General features: G+C 38.5%; 1 protein-coding gene across 3 annotated transcripts in view; it reads left to right on the forward strand.

The window, feature by feature from the left end:
• The window catches only part of LARGE1 (LARGE xylosyl- and glucuronyltransferase 1), a 285,860-nt gene that overhangs the window by 80,237 nt on the left and 187,155 nt on the right, over positions 1 to 18,468 (forward strand). For all 3 annotated transcript variants that reach the window (XM_035569242.2, XM_035569241.2, XM_035569240.2), the window contains exon 3: positions 1,858 to 2,044. In XM_035569242.2, coding sequence (XP_035425135.1) covers positions 1,939 to 2,044 — 106 coding nt within the window. In that variant the 5' untranslated portion in view covers positions 1,858 to 1,938. The remainder of the gene's footprint in view (positions 1 to 1,857; positions 2,045 to 18,468) is intronic.

Raw genomic sequence — 18,468 nt, forward strand, 5'->3', positions numbered from 1 at the left:
CTTCAAAGATTATTTTTATATGCACAGATTGATGTTAATTGTGCACTCATGATGTTACCGGGGGGGGGGGGTAGTAATTTAGTAATTTCTACTTAAAGTAGGTGATTCTGTGTATAGCAAGTGTAAAGCACAAAACCCAGGAGAATCATCTATGTTTTTCAAGTAGTCATGTAAAGGACTCTCTTCAGACTAGCTGTACAAGCTATGTGATGCAAGGAAAAGAAATGAAATGTAATCGTTATCCAAATGAAGTGAATAAAGATAAGAGTCCTCCACAATTTATCTACCAAATGTGTGTCTCTAACACAGTGACTCCAACACTACAGTTGTTAATATTAAGTCTGTCCACATATTTTCTGCAAAATCTCTGTGATGAGGCATTCATTGAGTAGAAAAGCTGACACAATGCAATGCTTTTTCTGCTGGCTCTGGACAAATTATATTCCATTTTATCAGTTGCAAGGTCAGGAGTGCTATCATGGCTCTTAAACTGTAGAGTAGTAAAGTGGTCTCTATTGAACATTTGAGGAAGAGCTGTAAGTTTGCCTGATTACTGTGGCCAGGTATCCCCAGCAGCCAAGCTCTTTGTCTGAACCCATTTCTCTTGTCTATAATTCTCTTTTTTTTTGCTGTAATTTGATTTCAGAATTGACTTTCAGTGCAATATACGTGGGGTTGCAAAGCTCAGACATATTTTCAAGGCACACAGTAGTTATTGCTAATATGTCTGTGTAGAAGTGCTTTAATTGCTGATTTCAGCTCTAGTGCTAGTTTAAGCACAAGCCAAAGAGTGCTGTTATTAAACACCTTGTACTGCTAGAGTCTGTGCTTCTTTCCCTATTATGCTTGTACACCAATTCTTTTTTTCTTTTTTTTTTTTTTTAATTAGTAAACATAAGCCCTTTTACACAAAACATGATTTTTTTTGACTTAATCTCTCCCTTTTCTAACTCCTTTTTCTAACTCCTATTACTCCTATTACTAGCCTTTCTGGACTTTCCTGTGCTTTCTTCCCTTTTCAAAAAAAAAAAAAGGAAAAAGATGTGAAACATTATCTTTGCGCCCTACATATCTGCATCGGTATGGGAATATTCATTCTCCTGTGAACTAAAATCATCAGATTATTTTGCTATCTCAGCCTCTGTGAAATGCAAAACAATTATTCTAGACAAATTAAGATTGTATTTGTAATTTGGTTTTGCTCATAAAAATGGTGGTACTTTCCCGAATCCTCTTCTTTTCTTATAGCATACACTTTAGAGCTCCTGATACCCACTGTTTGTGACTAAACAATCTTCCTTTCATATTTTCTCTTTTTCCTTTTATATAGTTCATCAGCATTGCTTTGCAGTGATCAAACTGGGTTGTTTTAATAACACCCCTCTAACCCCAGTTTTTACCTTTCATTTTCCAATCACTATCTGGAGTTCATGACCACCTGCAGCTGGCTCATTGATTCACTGGTGTGACTTTAACTCTTTGGGAGCAGGTGAAGACATATGGGTGGCTTTCTCTTATCTAACCAGGGGTACCACACTGTGTATGCATCAAAGGATCGATCCAGAGTTTGTTTAAAGTGTGGCAAATAAAAACAATTAAAGGTAATGTCTCTTTGTAAGATTAGCTCAGTGTGTGTTTAGGTGATATGATGTGTTTTATTGACATACTGTCTTGCAGAGGACTTCTAAAACTTGCTATATTAATAAGTAGTTACGCTTAACGTTGAAATGGGTACTGCTTTGCAATTGCTGTAACCCTATTTTTAGTTTTGGTCTTTTAACTCTTTTGGAATGTTGGCTATGTCTACATTTCTGTAGAGAGATAAGCTGTTAAAACATTTTCTGCTTTACTTTTCAGGGAGTAATATGTGGGAGGCTGTGGACTATTTGCTTCCGACATAGGAACGGCACTGGGTTGGGAATCTGCACTCCTGAGAGAATGCTGGGAATCTGCAGAGGGCGACGGAAATTCCTGGCTGCCTCTCTGACTGTCCTCTTCGTGCCAGCCATAACGTGGATTTATCTGTTTGCTGGGAGTTTTGAAGGTAGGAGGAGAGTAATGGCTGGGGGGGAGAATGTGTTAAATGTTTGGTATCAGAGCAGACAAAGGTAGATCAGTCATCACTGGTTTTATTTAAATAAAGCTAGTTCAGCTTGCATAGGAAATGGCTCCCCAGGTGCAGATTTCAACAAAGGGCCTTCCTTACCATGTTCTCACTACTTGTTCCATTTTCATCCAATCTTTGAACTTTTACAAAAATGCAACAAGAAAAATCCGATTTCCCCTTACTCATTTCTTCTCTTTGTTCCCCGATTTTTAAAAATTGATTTTACTTTAATTAAAGTTAATGCCCTCTAAGATTTTACTTTAATTAAAATTAATGCCTCATTTCAGATCTGCACTTAATACTGTTAAGTGTTTAAAAAGTTACCCATATTTATTCTGGGCACTTCTTACACAATTCTTGTTTTTATGGATGTGTGTGTGAGACCTCATATGTCTGGATGATATAGGCCACTGAGTCTGGTTTTGGGACACCAAGCAGGGAGTGCATCCTCCTCCAGGAGCATGGAGGGTCTACAGCACAAGTCAGGGAAAGGTGTCTAGCATGGTTCTTTGTGTGGTGGACTCTGCTGGGTAATGGTTTCTCAGCTGCAGGATTTCTCTTGTCCTGTGGCCTCACATGCAAATGCTACTGCGCCCTGGACCAGGGAACACACTGGTGGTACTTGCTTTGTGGAATGTGAGATTGTGCAGTTGGACTCTGCTCTGAGAGGTGTAGATGTAGCAGGAAACGAAGCATGGGACAAGGGCTTCTACACAGCCATCACATAGCGTGCGTGAAAGTTGGTGGAGCTTTCAGAGTACAAGGTTTGTTCAATACAATTTCCTGTATTCTAACAATTCTCCACTCTTGTTATGATGCTGCTGCATTGCACTTTGTATTTGTGCCCACAATCCATGCAATGGTGCCTGATCGTCTTCCAGTCTGGGGGCGAGCATGAGCATGAATATCAAAATGGAAATACGTGCAGCCCAGCTGCTGCAGTACTGGTTGTGTTCACCAAAGTGTTTCATCTCACCTGTGAAATGACTAATTCTTCAAAGCAAGTGTCAGCAATATCACGTAAGCCCAAGCTTAAGACCAGACTCTGCACTGTCCATGCTACCCACATTAAAAACTTAACTAGTTCAGGTTTAATAGCTCTCAGAAGTGTGAAAGCTTGTAATGGGCTCAATTTCAGTTTTCAGGGAATCTGAATTTGTTCATAAGGATGGGGTGGTTACTACCTTGTCCATCTAGAGATGTTTCTCGTTTGGCTCTCCTAAATACAATGTAAAAATACACAGCCTGAAGCTGTGGCTGAGTAGCCAGCAGAGTGCCTGGGAAGTTCAGTCTAGGACTTGCTGTGCAACATAAGCCTACTCTCAAGACTGCTGTCACCTTACAGAACAGTGCTGTCACTATGAACACACTTTACATGATCCATTTTCATTTAGGATGTTTATCTATTAGAGAAGACAAGAAAATAGTTGTATTACTTCTGGGTCTCCTTCCTGCTTTGGAGCTATATCCAGGTGCTGGATTCTGCCCGTTTTCTTCTGAAGATATGTAGAAATATGCTATACCCTGCTTTAAAAGTTGATACTGTGAAATGTCTTATGGGCTTCCAATTTAGTTATATAGTGCCTACCTGGCCAAAACTTGCAAGCACGTGAGGCTTTTGTCTTTGTTCTCCTTGTATGAAGACTATTAGTTCTGGCCACTGCCTCTACACACTTCTTATGAGAGAAGGATGAACACAGGAAATTAATGAATACCTAAAGCATATCTCTACGTAAAATCAACTTGAATCCAGATCCCTCTGGGTGGCCATTGGTTGCTATACCTGGAGCAGCTATCCTTCGTCTTCTATATTCACGTGGAGAACCTCAAATTTGCCTTTTTAATTGTCCTTCTAATGAACTTTTTTTCCAGCCTTAAGTTCAGTGCTGATACTTTGGTTAGGTAAGGTTAGGAAATGTTTTGTCTCTCACTTCTTGTTACTTAGTAGCTTTTTTAAAAAATGGAGCATTTTATGTTTGGCAATAGCTGCACTATTTTGGCAAGCTTAGAAAAACTATTCAGCTTCTGTAGTTATCTTAGCAGGAGGAAGGTGTTTCAGCCTTTTAAAAATTGTTCAAACACTAAGTCTGATAATTTTGAAAAGTCATTGTTTTAAATGTCAAGCAAGCTTCTTTTATGTAACCCTGTCTGAGGAATTTGTGCTTGGTTTCAAAACAAAATTGGATTCCAAGTTAAATTACAAGTAAGAACATCTAAAGATTTTCAGTGTATACTGAATACATTTTTGAATTAGTTATATGCCAGGTACAGATATTTGCTTATGCAAATTTATTTGGTATCTTAAAATTCTACCTTAATGGCCAGTAACTCCATGAGCTCATTCTAGAATGAAACACTTATAGGATTCACATTAAATTGAAAACATACAGGGCGCTGGCTGCATACTTGAAAACTAATGATCTAGCAGTCAGAAAGTACTGATTTTGTTTGATTTTTAAAAGCTGAGCAAATGCAGGCCTCACCTTTTTGCTTTTAGAAGAATATTATGCTGCCTTGTTGTAATGACTATTTTAATTGTGTCCACAATTGAAAATGGAGTACTGCTTCAAATTCCTGTGTGTGTAGAATCCTTTGTTTTTACAGGGAGCTCAATACAGATCTTGAAATTTGCTGCTACATGCTATTTGAGGTGACTTAAAGCTCTCAGTGTGAATTAATCTTAAATGCAAACCAGGGAGCAAAGCCCATTACCACTTAAGAAGCCATGCACTTGAAAAGGACTGTAAATGATGTAAAGTTAGTAACTCTTTCCATTATTTCTCTGTCTGGTTTCTTTTTATTTTAATTTTTGCATGGGGGATGCTTTCATCTTTGTTTATTGGTTAAACATTAGAGTAAGTTGAAATATTTATTTAACCATTTTTCTAAACTTGTAGGTATTATGGGCAGAGAGTTAAAGCTGTTTTGCCAATTTATCTGACTTCTTTTTTTTTTACATCATTATGAGTCACATAGTTTGCTTATGTTTTAATGTCTTTATGTATACTTCAGTAAAAAATGCCTCGCCACAGCACAGTGCCTTGATTTGAAATCAGTAGGAGCAGAGAGTCCTCTACAGCTTCTGGCACTAGGTTTCTTTGGTTAATCACAGGTAGTGCTAGAACTTTTCAGTTCATCTGGTTTCAGATTCAAGTAAATGGTTCTTGTTATACTTTTCTCCCCTAGATTAAATACATTCTCACCACCTAGTATTTTTATAAACTAACTGAATTATTCAGGTTGGAAGGGACTTCAGGAGCTCTCTGGTTAAACTCCTGTTCAATGCAGGGTGCACTTTAGGGTCAGGCCACATTTCTCAGAGTTTTACCCAGTTGTGTCTTGAAAACCTCCAAGGATGGAGACAACATGGCCTCCCTGAGCAACCTGTGCCACTGCTTGACTGTCCTCAGGTGGAAGAGTTTCTCGTTATATCTAGTTTGAACCTTCTTTGTTTTCGTTTATGGCTGATGTCATGCATCCCCCACAATGTGCCACTGTGAAGAGCCTGGCACTGTCTTCTGGCATCTTGCCTGTAGGAACTGCGGGCTCCTGGTGAGCCCCCTGGGCCTTCTCTTTTCCAGGCTGAGCAAGCCTGGCTCTCCCAGGGCAGCATTTCAGCCCCTGAATGGCTCAGTAGCCCTACACTGAACTTTTGTCAATGTCTTTCTCATACTGGGAACCCCAGACTGGACACAGTACTCCAAATGTGGTCTAATGAGTGTCAAGTAAAGGGGAACGGTTACTTCCCATAATCTACTTGCTGTGTTCCTGTTGATACAGCCCAGGATGCCATTGGTCTTCATCACTATCCAGGCATGCTGCTGGGTCATACTTAACATACTGTCCAGCAAGGCCATTATGAGAGTTAGTCCATCCCAGGTAGAGGGGTTTGCCCTACTCATGTTGAATTTTATGAGGGTGCTGTAGCCCCATACCTCCAGCCTGTCTTGGTCCCCCTGGAGGGCACTCTTTTCTGTGAGTGCCTGGACTACACTCCCCACGCTTGGTGTCATTTGCAATCTTGATAAGGTTGAATTCTGATTTCTCCATCAGGTTATTGATAAAAATACTGAAAAAAACTGGTCCAGAACAGATGCTGAGGAACTCTACTTGTAACTGAATTCCAGACAGAACTTGAATTAGTAACCATCACCCTTTGAGCCCAACAACCCAGCTAGTTTTGCACTCATCCAGTAGTCCAGTCATCTAGACTGTAAAATCCTAGCTTGGATACAGGGTTTCTATAGGAGACCAATATTGAAAGCTGTGCTAAATTCAAGGGAAATTGCATCTGCTGGTCTTCGCTTATTCAGAGATCTAGTCATTTCATCACGGAAAGCAGTCAGGTTGGTCAAGCGTGATTTACTGTTAGTAAATCCATACTAATTCCCCTGTCAGAGCTCAGTATGTTTCCTTTTAAAGGTACTTACATACAGCAGTTAAATCACCTCTCAGTCTTTTTTTTTTCCACTAAGCTAAAGCGATTGAGCTAGCTGAGTTGTCATGGCAAATAATTTTGTGCTCTTTTTTTTTTTTTTTTAATTCTTTTGCAGTTGTTTTTTTGTTTGTTTCAGGGCACTGGAATCAAATGTCTCTCTTCAGTGGTGATATCTGTAGTTCTGTTGTCCTAAAATTATGCTTTCTTGATGTAATTAAAAATTACATTACTCCTTTATATATGTTTATATCTAAGGACTTTGGTTATTCATTTGCCCAGCGTGGCAGTGAGATCACATTTAGAAACCCTTTATAAGCCCTTTGTTAGTGTAATATAAAATATGCCCCAATGTGATCAATTCCCTTGCGTTGCTTTTTAACTAGTTTTCAGTTCTATAGGACAGGATTTTGTTTCATTTTATTTTTTGTTTCTCTTGTCAGAGAGTACATTGCACCCTGCTACTTCACAGCTGTCAGTCAGACACTGCAAGTAAGACCCTGCCTTGGAATATTCATTGGAGGTGGCATTACCCAAGCTGTGACAGCAACAGCTACTAAAAGCCTCATTAATCATGTATAAATGTCTATTAAGGTTGTGAACTAGAATATTAAAGAGGATTCTGAATATTATATAACCTTTGAACATACCTGGTTAATGTTGTTGTTTTTAATAATACACACAGACAGTGTAATTTCAGTTATCAGTTACTTTGAATGAAAAAGCTAATTGTTTCAACATTCTTAAATTGCATTCAAAAGGCAAGGTAATAGAGTGAGAAGGGTGGAGTGCATTTAAAACAGGGAAGAGGAAATAATTAAATAATACATAATGAATTTTCATTAGAAAGAAAGTAAGAATTTCCCTAACCAATAGTAGCTCCAGGACAGGCATCATTTTCCCAGCTATAAGCAGCAGTTTACTATCCCCTTTACCATGAAGGTCGCCTAAAATGGATACTTGGAACAGGAATTTGACACATGCACTCTAGCTCACTGATTCTTCAAGAACGTGTCCACTGTGGCTTTGTGCCCTCATTATATTCAGTCACACCTCCATTTTGACAGGATGAAAATACACTTGAGTTATTAGTTTCTGCATGGTGGATCCACTTGAGGTTGGAAGGGCTCAAGTGTTTGTTTATGGCTTCTGTTTAGAAAATATATTCAAGGAAAGGAAGAGTCAGTAATGCAAACTTAAGATGAAAACTCAGGAAGAAGTTGTGTGAGATCATGTCTGTGAGAGAGCAGGAATCTGAGGTTTGTTTTTCTTTTTTTCCTTACCTGCAAGGCTAGGATTTTAAGAGCAGAGCCTTCCTTCTTTCCTGGGACTTGCTTTCCTATATTGTCCTCTTTTCACTCCAGTGTTGGGTGACTATCTTTCTCTGACATAGAGCACACTTTAGTCCAAGTAATCTGTAGGGATATGATTGAAGCCAGAGTTGGGCAAACACCTCATAAAATACAATAAAATGAAATGATTGAGGGCTGCAAATATTCATCTTAGTATTTAAATGGATTGACTTTGATGCTGTTCACACTCTTTTTGTGTATGCTTTCCATAAATATTCTAGTGGATATGTTAATTGGGGAGACTGTCTACAGAAACAATGAATATCCAGTTTTAATATTCATGGGAAGCAGATTTTGAAATCATATTTGTGAATACTTGAATCAGTAAGCTGATTCCGGGAGTTCAGCTTTATCCAGTTAAGCACCAAAAGTTTATCACATGATCTGTGTGCATGATGAAAACTGCCTGAATTTTTAATGCTTACAATAAGTTGCTCAAAGCAGGAGATAAATAAGTAATTAATTGCTAAAATGTCTGTCAGACACTTTCAACTGATGTACAAATATCAGAAAATAATCCCTTCACAGACAACGTAATCAGAAAGGGGCAAAATCTGAAATTGCTTTTTTCATTATGATTTGCAGAGTTTGCCTGAATTTTATCCACTGTGTGTCTCAACAGGATTAAACAAGAAAACTTAATCCAATGTCCATTTAAAGTAAAAGTTTCAACCTCTATATTGATCCTGTCTTTTTAATAAAGTTCTGAGAAAAGAGGTCCTGAAAGGGTGCCTCTCCATATAATAAGGGTATTACTGTGGTGGGTGCCAGAACAGGTTTTTAGGAGGTGTATTTTAGTTAAGATTGGCTTCATTTCAACCCCTTCTTAAAAGCTGCCTCTGTGCACATTTCCATCCTGGAATGGTGTTTTACTCTTCTGGTTTTTTTTTTAGGAGATACACTGCAAATTGTCAGTTCAGCACCTCTTTATCTCAGCTGCAATCAAGATATCTTCTTCAGTATGTCCCAAAAGAGATCCCAAAATAGTAAAATCAGTCACCATAGTAAAGACCTCCAGCTTATTCTGAGTTTTGTTGTGTTATCCTAGGAAACTCTTCTTTTTATGAAACCCTTGTGATTTGGATACAAAGGTTGGTTGAAGTATTCTTTTTACCAGAAGATCCCTGCTGTGAAACCTGTGAAGCTGTTTCTTCTAATTTTTAGCTTACAAACTCAGTATTACCAGAATTAGATTTTGCTTTAAAGATTGGAGTTGTGAGGACCAAGTGGTTTTCTTCTCAACCACTGTTTTAAGTAAACTAAATACTTATGTTCCTGTAATATACTTTTATCCTTAACAAATAAGGTCCATTGAATGGCTCAACACCCAAATAGTTGTGTTAGTGCTATTTCTTCCTTAGCTTGCCAGAAATTCACATTCTTAAAACAATATATTATAATCTCAGGAAATGCCATGAGTGGCCATTTCTTTGGTCAGGTTGTTGTACCAAAAGAAGCAAGTCTATGGTGCTCTTTTGAATTACAGTACCCAGACACATATGTTCTCGTTTGATACCCTTTTCCTTTTCCTTTTTTTAAGTACGTTTATTCTTTCATAAAAGTAAAGTAAGCTGTGGGTTTACCTTCTTTCTTCTTTATACATCTCTTGATTGGATGGTGTTTTTTCTTTCTTTTTTTTTTTTTTTTTTTTAGATTTTTAGATCTTTTGTTTCTGAACACATCTACCAGTTTTGTCTTGGCTTTTTGTTTCTAGTTGGCTCTTAGTTTGTCATTTCTGGCAGAAACATAAAGATCAGAGTAGAAAGGAATTCTTTGAGCAGGAATAAGGTGCCAGCTTCTTAGGAACAGAGGCTTATGCTGAATATCATCTGTGGGTTTTCTCAAGATTTCTCCTCATCTTTCTCTTCCCTATTCTTTGAGCAAGCTTTTTGGGAAAATGTGGTATATAAAAGTTTTATTATACAAAGATAAGCAGATTCCTCCTGAGAAGAAGGGACATCCCATAGATCCTGTCAGGCGCTGTCTGGAAGATTAGCAGTAGCAGAGCTATTCCCTGCTTCCTCCTCTTTCTGTTACAAAGATGGACACTCCCCAACATTGTAGTCAAAAAATATTTTTCTCCAGAAAAACAGTAAAGCAAGATGAGCTGAAGTGTCATGTTTTTTAAAAAGCCCAACCCCTAACAAGTAGCGCTTGGCTTTTCGAAACAAAATGTGCAGCTTTATAAGTACGCCAGACCTTCTTTAAGTGCTGGAACTAATGTAGCCTGACTTGCTGTGATCAATGTCATGCAGCTGATTGATGTTGAAGCTGCTTTTCCCACAATTAGGGCATTTATAAAATCTAGTTCCCATATGGGTCTCTCGGTGTCTAAATAAATCTCTAGCTCATGTTGCGGCATATTTCTCAATGGGAAAATATATAGCATCTCTCATCTCTCTCATGTGCTCCTGACAATTGCAGAAGCTTCATTACCTCTGACTTCTTTCCCTCTAACAAAGCCAGTGGGTTTTGGGGGTGAGCAGGCAAGCAGGTCAACAAGTGTGTACTAAACAGGATGGAAAAAATAATGAAATGTTTTAAAAGATTGAAATAAAAATTTAGCATTTTCATTCCGGTGAATATTTCAGGTAACTCAGAACAACTGACTTGTGGTACATGGGTTTTGTGGAGTTTTTATATTTAAAATCTGTGCTCTTTGAGATCAGGAAAAAGCTTCAAATAAGAATCTTTCTTGTTAAACAGCAAATTGTATCTGTAGTGTCTTCCAGTGATTTTGAAACTTTAATTTTGAATGTTTATTTAAATACACATAATACAAGGAGAAGGAGTCAAACTGAATGATCTTTTACCAAGTTAAAAATAAATTCCAAGACGTACTTCACCTATCATGTCTGATCGTTCTTTTGTTCTGCAGATAATGCTCTGTGATGGTTTAGGAAAAGCAACAGAGTATGCAAGTTAATGTGCTGATATTAGATGGATGTGTTTTAGGTATGCTTAGCTTAAGAATACCAGTATCTTCAATATATCTCTTTATTTCATCTTTACCCTTTTCAAACGTTTTTCAGTCATGACAGCTGTTGAATTGTTCAGTTGAGTAGTTATTTCCCTCCCTTGAAGTTTTACCTCTTTTGTGTTGCTTTGCCTTCTGCAATTCTTGTTTTGAGACTTGAATCTGAGGGCTTTTCTTTTAATATACCTAGATCTGCTTGGAGAATTGAGTGGAATGCACAGCTAACTTAAGGAAAAAAAAAAAGTGGGCGGATAGCAGTCATCTGGTTCACTCAAATTTGTAGATACCAACAATAGGAGGAAGAGTTGATGACCTGGAGAATAATATGTTTTTAGCTAATTTAAAAATGATCAAGCCATCTGAGCTACCCTGCTGTAGTCATTTTTTTTCTAACCTGTAGCATGAATTTCTTTCTGCATAGTTCTATGAAATATGACTCAAAGTGCAGGATATAGCCATCAAGATTTTAAACTTTCTTTTTTCCTCCCTTTATAATTCTGCTCAGTTTTTAAATTGCCAAATGTCATAGTTTGCAAAGATCAATAGCTGGAGTGGGGGGAGTAACTGAAAGTATTGAAAGTAAAATTAAGAAAAATGCTGGGTTCATCACATTTTCCTAAGTTAAATCCACAGCCCATAAGAGGACATGCTTCTGTTCTGTTAAATTTATTATATATGTATTTTTAAAGGTAACTTATAAGACTAGTTAAAATATTAGACTGTCTTTATTAGTGTTTCATAATGAGGTACTCTGCCAGTGAACTTTTAATAACAGGTCTATATCTGGACTAAATAAGAGATGCATGATCTGTTCTCTGCATACTTATTCTTGAACTTCTGTAGGTGCCCAATTAAGTCGCCATGTGGCTTTACACTAGTGTACACTTTCTGACACCTGGAGTAGCTTACAAGATTGGATTTAAGGCATAAAGTCCTGAATTGGAAAAGCCAAAATGTGTATTTACAAAATAAACTGAAGGTGTGATTGTAGTACAGTCACACCTGCTTGTGGGGCTGTTAGCTGAGCTAGCACAAGTACTGTTAGGGGACAGACTGGCCAGTCTGAGAAGCAGAATCCTGGTCAGCTTGGACACTGATTTCAAGGCTGTGAAGCCTGCCCCCTTACAACTTCAAAGGGATCAGTGTCCTTCCTAAGTAGATTGAAACCAGTGCATCTATAGCTAGCTGTTGGTGCTACGAGAGCATCTTCATTTTGCTCTTTAGACAGGGGATTGAGCTTGTCGTAGTGTAGTTAAATTTCAAAGAATGTTGCATAGTATTCTTGTAATAGAGACAGGATTATGTCTGGAGCTGAAATAAAGCCACAGCTAATAAGACAGAAATACTCTTATATGCTGGAAAGGACTTGAAGGAAGTGCTGTAATAAAAGACATGGGTGAGCTATCTGTTTATGATGTCATTAAATAGAGTAAAAATAATAATTCAGAAGTAGTTGTGTTCCTTCTTTCCCAGCATTTTCTTCCTTTCCTATTTTTCCTGTTATAGAACAGAATAGAACAGAACAGAACAGAATAGAATAGAATAGAATAAGTTGGAAGGGACCTACAAAGATCATCAAGTCCAACTGCCTGAGTTGTATCACTCATCTGTCCTTCCTTACCTGTCAGTATATCTCTCCCAGAGAAGTCAAAGCAGTCTTTTGTTTAATTAGTATTTCAAAATGGAGTTGGCAGACAGATTTTTAGGTTCTCCCAAAAAATTGCATAGAACAGTTTTCTTGGCTTGTGAAGATTTGTAGATTTTTAAGATTAGAGGGACTGTTAACAAGCACAGTCTCTAATATCTTGTATAGTGTAGGCTGTATTATTTTGTAGAGTTGATAGAATAAAGCTGGCTGGTGATCCCTGCATCTGACCTGTGCCATCTAGATATGCCAGAACTTTACCAGATTTCTGAACTTAATTTCAAATCTGATGGAAGATTCTAGCATATCTCTGAATATCTTACTCCACCTTGTTCAAGGATATGTACTGTAATCCTTGTCCAGATTTTTCTGGGTTCAAGGTAGGAAGTGACAAATGAGAAGCAGATGAGAAAAATACCCTTCAAGATATGATTTAGTAGCTTAGTGGGTAGTATTGGTGATAGAAGGACAGTTGGACTAGATGATCTTGTAGGTCCCTTCCAGCCTTGTGTTTCTATGATTCTATGATTCTAAAATATATTTTAAAAGGATGATTTTAACAGTCTCATCTAAAATAAGTGATTATGACTATGAGATAATTCAGTACATAAAGCAGACTGTAAGAAATATCACCTTGAGAGCTATAGATGAGAGTGCTTTAACTACTAAAACATATGAATTTCTCTCTTTTTATAAACAGGTATGGGATAATTACTAACCTTATTGTAGCTGATAGAAACTAGTTACCAGGATGATCCATTGCCAGCCCTTTTCAACAAAACTATTTCCCCAAGCGGATTCTTTGTGCTGGGCTCCAGTTTACCCTATCTTTTCAGTTGAGAAAAATAACCTTTCAGAAGGATCAAATCAAACACAGTTTCAGCTGCAAGTTAAGACCGTTTATTAATGTTAGGAAACAAGATTTATTTGAGCACTAATTTGGCAAACAAATTATTCTTGGGATCAAGGCCTGTAAACTCATATTTTAACAGTCTTGTAATCTAAATTCTCCAAAGAAAACATAAAATCAGTGTACAGTGTTTTTAAGTTACCTTTATGGCATTAAGAAATAACAGATTTTTCATTTTTTTTTTCATAGCATTAAGTCATTCCGTATTCTAGAATCATACTGAACTGATACCACAGCTTTAATATTTCACAATCAGTAAATTTCCTGCCTGTCACTGGATTTAATTTAACCTAACTCAGTGATTTTGCTTGTTAACTTTAGCAGGAATAATGTTTTCAGATGACTGGGTGCTATAAAAGTCATCTTTTTATTCTCTACTAATCAAACTATTATAATGTGTATCTCCAGTGATCTACAGTGACTTTAACAGAGGTTTCTTTTGGTCTGAAAATGTAATACACACAGACTGTTTTCTAGGAGTATTAACTATAATGGATTTAGCTATTTCACCTCTTGCTTCAGTGCATTACAAACCCAAGGGTTTAAGGGAAAAATCTCAACAGAGAGGTTGCATTTTGCAGGATATTCTTATAGGAAGCAAGTATAAAAATCTGTCTGCACATAATTATTGGTTTCCAAGGAACTCCAACTAACTCTCTTTAAAGCTTTGCCAATATACACAGAGGTAAGTAAATCTGAAAATAACAATTATCTAACATGTTTGAGTTGGGTGAAGGTATTAGTTGCCTGTTCACATACACTTGAACGGAGCTGTGATGAATTAAGTAGTCTTCCTGTAGAATGCAAATGCCTTTAACCAAACAATTGGAAACTACTATTTATCTCCTTTAAATCGTGCAACTTTGTTTGCCCAAGAGTTCTGCCTTGCCTCACAGCAATCTGACTTCAGAGCTGCTGATAGTGACTCTCAGCTTCATTCTGAGTTTCTTGCTTTAGCAGGTTAGATATTTAGGAGCAAAACATACCTCAGTTATCTCTCTTTTCTTCCTCTCCCCAGTTTTAAAGGTTCTCATATACCCCCTTTCTCTTCAGCTACCATACTTGCACCTCAGTGATTCAATATTAGTAGCAGAGATTAAGCAGTTTCAGCTCATCAGAGAAGAGATATTAATCATCATCAGGCCCAATGAGAAGTTTAATTTTCCGCTTCTCTCTTTTCTCTAAGCTCTGGCAGCTGTCACTCGCACCGATGTCTGCGGGACATTTAATAATCTGCTTCTGAAGATGCATTTCAGTGGTTTCTCTCCTTTTATTTCCTCCGTCAATCTCAGTGAGTTTCGTCATTGCAGGCTTTAATTGAAGACCACTGTCAGGAGGTGGAGAGAAGAAAATTCTTTCTCGAGCAAAGCTAGTTCAGAACTCATGGTTTTTATTGTATTCAGGAGTCAGAGGAATTAAATCAGGATGTTGAAAACTATGGGAACTGTTGTCTTGGTATGTGAATGACTACCTCTTCCCTTCCAAAAAGTCATTTCCCTATCCCCAGCTCCTGTTTTTCCACTTTTTCTTTTCATTTTGCCACACAAGTTTGGTTAGATTTGTAGCGCAATAAGGATGTTCAGGATGCATCGGTGTCAAGACAGAATCCACATAGAAAACTTTATAATTTACACCAGTACTGTTCAGTCGAAACAGCTTCCAAAATGACATATGTACCTATAAAAGCAGTTATGTGGGATATTACGCTAGTTGACAGCAATAGCTGTTTAAAATGGCATGCCATCTTAGACTGGCATACGCTTACCCTTATACAGAAGCCCCAAAAGTAACAAAACACTTTTCTGAGATGGTGTTACTACTGTCACCTGCTAACTACAATAAAATACCCAAGTCCTGTCTGTATAGGTGTTAAAGTGCAATTGGCATCTCCCACTTGTTTGCGGGGTTGTTCTATCAGCTTCTGAGTACTTTTAAAAGGGGAGGCCCTCTGTTGGGAGCAGCATATTACAGTTTTGCAAGTCCAAGAAGAACAAATCAGATTAAGACAAAGCGACACAGGGAGCTCAACAGCAAAATGGTTAGTCATCTGTATGTGTTCGATAGACCTTGTTTCTTAGATGGTGGATTTGCAGGTTGAACAAGGATGTAGCTGATTAATTTGTACAGCATATAGTGTGAGAGCACTTAATTAAAATTTTAAGCAGTTTGTAATTGTAGATGCTACCGTGCTGGCATTACCAGGTTTTTGAGTCTATCTTTCTACTGCTTAAAAAAACAAGCCCCTTCAAATTTGAGGAGGCTCGAGTTGGGCACCCAAAAACTTTTACCCAGAATCAGTTATTACTTCTGAAAATCTGTGCAGAAAAGAGAGGTCCCCGTCTGACACTTGGCTGTACTGGGGGGGTTGATTTATTCCCTCTTGCCAGGAAGACTTTTGTGTCACTACAGTGCTTTCTGCTTCCAAAATGGCCACCGTCCGCAGTGTTCACTTGGGATGCGCCTCATAACTGCAGCAGGCCTGTAAGTTTTCTAGTCACGGAAGCTTCCCGAGTTTTATTAAAAATGGCCTTTTAAAAAGAAGAACTTTGTTGCTATCAATAGCTACTTGTCTACCTTGGGGACCGAAAACACAATGGGCCAGTAAATCAAGACAAAATTACATCAGCTTAGAAAAAATTGCTATTACACATTGCATTTGCTACTGTTAAAGAAGGGGCAGAACACCCCCCCCCAACATCTCCACAACAGTTAGTACTGCTTTTCTCTTAATTGGCATAATAGCTTATTTTGCAGATTCACTCAAGGGGACCAGATATAGAAGAATATTGTCAACCTGAGGCAAAGCAAAATGGTGGTTTTGTTTGGGAAAAAAAATTTAGAGCATACTGGACTATGGTCTATGAATATGAAATCTGGTGTGTAGTAGAGGTTGGAATATGTCATTTCCTTTGTTTTTCAAAGAGTAAAATACTGCCTTTGAAAACGAACTATTTTGGAAAATATTTACATATTTAAACAATGTTGTATATTTAATAATTAAATGTTTGTTTACCTTACATATCCAGCAGTAAATTGCAAGGAGTAGGAAGTTGTTATATTATCTGAATATTGCTTAGAAGCAATATTCATGACCACTAAGGTCATGGGCTTTTTGTCATAGTTTGTCTGCAGAGAAATAATGGAAAAAATCTGAGGCATTTCTAAACAGGGGATGGTTTTGTGCTAATTACAATTCTGCATTTCAAGACTGGTTACCCAGAAGTAACATATTTGGTTGAGAAGCTGTGGAGGAAGAGAGATACTGCTTAGAGGCAGGCAGGGAATAAAGAGCTCCTACTGGTAGAAAGTTTACCTGTGGCAATTACACGTGGTGCATGTTGGTAGAGCTGGATTTTCAGTCAGTGTGAGAGAGGAGGATCACAAAAAGAAGAGGTAAATGTTGGGAGATGTGTTTTTAGTGGGTGTCCCAGAAGAGGAATTCTAATTGTGTGGTGAAAACTGAGGACTTGAGGCTTTAACTAGGGATGGAGGAACTAGTGAATGGGAGTGAGGAAAGCACCCTGCAAAGGTGTTACTGTTACTTGTCACAAACAATTCCTTTGTAGGGAGCGGAACAAAGGATTTAGGAACCGCATCTTTTGTAATAAGCCAGGCAAAGAGAGAAAAAAAAGGAAGAGATATGCATGCATTGCAAGTAAATGGATGTAGCAAAAAAGTGGATAAAAAAGAAAGGGTATTTTCTTGGGAAGTCGGGAAGACATTGAACTCAAGTACAAGAACATCATTTGTCATATTACTGAAAGCAGCCCCACTGTTTATCCCTCTAGCTTCATTGTTGTATTTGAGCATAACATAGATGTGTAAGGATTCAGCATCAAAGAGTCACAGAATCATCTAGGTTGGAAGAGACCTCCAAGATCACCGAGTCCAACCTCTGACCTAATACTAACAAGTCTTCCACTAAACCATATCACTAAACTCAACATCTAAACATCTTTTAAAGACATCCAGGGATGGTGACTCAACCACTTCCCTGGGCAGCCTATTCCAATGCCTAACAACCCTTTCAGTAAAGAAGTTCTTCCTAATATCCAATCTAAACCTCCCCTGGCGAAACTTTATCCCATTCCCCCTCGTCCTGTCACCAGGCACGAAGGAGAATAGACCAACGCCCGCCTCGCTACAGCCTCCTTTAAGGTACCTGTAGAGTGCGATAAGGTCGTCCCTGAGCCTCCTCTTCTCCAGGCTGAACAACCCCAGCTCCCTCAGCCGCTCCTCGTAAGACTTGTTCTCTAGACCCCTCACCAGCTTCATTGCCCTTCTCTGGACTCTCTCGAGCACCTCGATGTCCTTCTTGTAGCGAGGGGCCCAAAACTGAACACAGTACTCGAGGTGCGGCCTCACCAGAGCCGAGTACAGGGGGACAATCACTTCCCTAGCCCTGCTGGCCACACTGTTTCTTATGCAAGCCAGGATGCTGTTGGCCTTCTTGGCCACCTGAGCACACTGCTGGCTCATATTCAGCTGACTATCAACCAATACTCCCAGGTCCTTCTCTGCCAGGCAGCTTTCCAACCACTCATCTCCCAGCCTGTAGCGCTGCTTGGTGCCCCAGGTGGCGAACCCGGCACTTGGCCTTGTTGAACTTCATACAGTTGGTCTCAGCCCATCGGTCCAGCCTATCCAGATCCTCCTGCAGAGCCTTCCTATCCTCGAGCAGATCGACACATGCACCTAACCTGGTGTCATCTGCAAACTTACTGAGGGTGCACTCGATCCCCTCATCCAGATCATCGATAAAGATATTAAAGAGAACTGACCGGCCTCCATTCCAAATTATTCTTTTAGGTGGCAATCTTTTGTATTTACAAGGAGTTCTTGTGTCTGAAATTCATTCTAACTGTGAAAGCTGCCAGTAAAACTTGCAAATGGACAATTGGTATTTGGTGGTCATCACATGTTTGTTTGTGGATTAACTGAATCGGTATTATAAAACTGAAGGAAATCTTAAGGAACAATTGGCTGGATGAGTTGAAATATAGAATGCTGATATTCTCAAGTGTGGTGGTTTTACTCGGGTG

The sequence above is a fragment of the Cygnus atratus genome, chromosome 1, assembly GCF_013377495.2.
Source record: "Cygnus atratus isolate AKBS03 ecotype Queensland, Australia chromosome 1, CAtr_DNAZoo_HiC_assembly, whole genome shotgun sequence".
Classification (NCBI taxonomy): Eukaryota; Metazoa; Chordata; class Aves; order Anseriformes; family Anatidae; genus Cygnus; species Cygnus atratus.